A 2,500-nucleotide genomic window follows, 5' to 3' on the forward strand; every position below is an offset into this window, starting at 1 on the left:
ACGGTCTCCAAACTCCAGGTCCTAGAGAGGAGCGGCCTGCCCAGCATCGAAAGCCTGCTGATCCAGTGCCAGCTACGCTGGACAGGACACGTTGTCCGCATGACAGACAGCAGGATCCCAAAGATCCTTTTGTATGGCCAGCTGAAGGAAGGCCACCGTGAACTTGGAAGACCCTGCAAGCGCTTCAAGGACACCTTGAAGACACACCTCAAAGCCTGTGACATAGAAATCGCTTCCTGGGAAACTGATACCCTTGACCGCTCTCGCTGGAGGATGCTGTGCTCTAGTGGCATAAAGACGTTTGAAAACAAGAGAACGTTGGCCATTGAGGAAAAGCGTGAGCGAAGGAAGCAGGGCTCAACTTTTGGAGACGTTTTCCCTTGCAACACCTGTAGGAAGTACTGCACATCCAGAATCGGCCTCGTCTCCCATATGAGAACACACAAGGACAGATAAGCCTGCCTTCCTACTCATCCGTCGGACCGACGGGAGACTCCAGCAGTTGGTCGCACCGTCCTGGAAGGATTAACTGATAACAATTAGAAAAACAAAAAGATTAAAGGCCCATGAATATAAACAAAACTTGCTCTGTTTTTTCAACACCATCATGAAATTGTTTCAAACACCAAACCTTTAACTGCCATTTACATGTTACTTGTTGATCGCTCCGTCTTGAGGTACTTAATTAGTAACAATTAGAAAAAGATTAAATGTCCCATAGTCATAAACAAATCAGGCCCTATTTTTCAACATCTTCATTAAATTGTTTCAGTTACCAAACCTTCCATTGCCTTTAAAATGAATGATCCTTGCTGATTGCTCCGTCCTGGTGGAGTCAATTAATAATGATCAGAAAAAAAGAGTTAAAGGCCCCGTAATCAGAAATAAATCAGGCCCTATTTTCAACATCATCATTAATTCATTTCAATCACCAAAGCTTTAATTGTCATTTAAATTTTTACTTGTTGATCAGTCTATACCGGAGGTGTTAAAAAGGTCATTAGAAAAAATGTCCTATAATCATTCATAAACCAGGCCGTTATTTTCAACACCATCGTTAAAACGTTTCGATCACCAAAGCATTCATTGCCATTTAAATGTTGAAAAGGTTATAAGGCACATGGTTCTACAACGGCCGAATGGGCAAAAATGAATTAATAACAGCCACTGTGTCTTGGGCTCGGCATGAGATGGCGGGGCCAGATCCTATCCTTCCACCACTTATAACCTCACCCCCCCCCCCCCCCCAACTGACTCAGGTACCCATTCACACCTGGGTGGAGTGAGGAAAATCGAAGGAAAGTGCCCTTTCCCAAGTACACAACACCTTGCCGAAACGGGGCCTCGAACTCTAATCACTGGTGAACACTGAATCAGAATTCCAACGCACAGCAAATACACAAAGAAAGAATCACTTCGTACGTTCGTTTCAGATTATATCACCGCGGTTGCCTCCACAAGGAGGACAGGCGCTATAGAAATATATATTACTAACACCTATGATATCGATTTACCTGCACCCCATCCATGACAGACGCTGTATATATAAGTATCACTAACACCTATGATAACGATTTACCTGCACCCCATCCATGACAGACGCTGTATATATATAAGTGTCACTAACACCGATGATAACGATTTACCTGCAGCCCCATCCTAAAGGAGAACTTTCCGGAGAAGAGGGAGGCTCTGGAAGAGCTCCCCACAGGGTCTGTGTAGGAGTAGTTGAGCCTGAAGCCCTCCCTGTACAGCTTGTCGATGTTGGGGGTCACCATGTTGGGGTCGTAGACACCCAGGTCGTTCCAGCCCAGGTCGTCCATCAAGATGAACAGGATGTTAGGCTTCAGCTTCCTGGTGTTGGCCGCGCGGCTTTCCCGGAACAGGAAACACGTCACCATCAGCAGCAGCGCTGCTGACGTCAGCTTGCTGAATCCCATGGTGATCTGTCGAGGTGAAGAGAAAAGGATGGAATGAGAGAGAGGAGTGTGTGGAGAGGAGAGGGTAGGAAGGGCATGGGGAAGAGAGACTGGGAGTAAGAGAGAGAGAGAGAGAGAGGACAGACAGACAGACAGACTGACAGACAAAATAATAATAATAATAATAATAATGATAATAATAATAATAATAATAATTTTAGATAATTATATAGCACACTATCCAGAAATCTGCTCTAGGTGCTTAACGAAAAATCTTTTGTTTACATTAAACATTACATCAATGTTAAATACACACACCAAAATGTGACTACACACACACACACACACACACAACACACACACACACACACACACACACACACACACACACACACACACACAATGCATACATACATTTTAACATAACTCAGAATTCAGAGTTCTGACAGAGAGAGACGAAGAGAGAGAAAAAAAGAGAGACTGACAGACATATATAGACAGAGAGAGCTACGCAGAGATAGTGACAGAGAGAGAGAGAGAGAGGGGAGAAAGAGACAGAGAGAGAGAGAGGGAGAGAGAGA

At 44.4% G+C, this 2,500-nt stretch overlaps 1 protein-coding gene across 1 annotated transcript in view; it reads right to left on the reverse strand.

Moving 5' to 3' along the window:
• The window catches only part of LOC143286332 (arylsulfatase B-like), a 10,039-nt gene extending 8,099 nt beyond the window's left edge, over positions 1–1,940 (reverse strand). The window contains exon 1 of the mRNA XM_076593874.1: positions 1,647–1,940. Coding sequence (XP_076449989.1) covers positions 1,647–1,940 — 294 coding nt within the window. The remainder of the gene's footprint in view (positions 1–1,646) is intronic.
• Positions 1,941–2,500: the final 560 nt, after the last annotated feature.

The sequence above is a fragment of the Babylonia areolata genome, chromosome 10, assembly GCF_041734735.1.
Source record: "Babylonia areolata isolate BAREFJ2019XMU chromosome 10, ASM4173473v1, whole genome shotgun sequence".
NCBI classification, from domain to species: domain Eukaryota; kingdom Metazoa; phylum Mollusca; class Gastropoda; order Neogastropoda; family Buccinidae; genus Babylonia; species Babylonia areolata.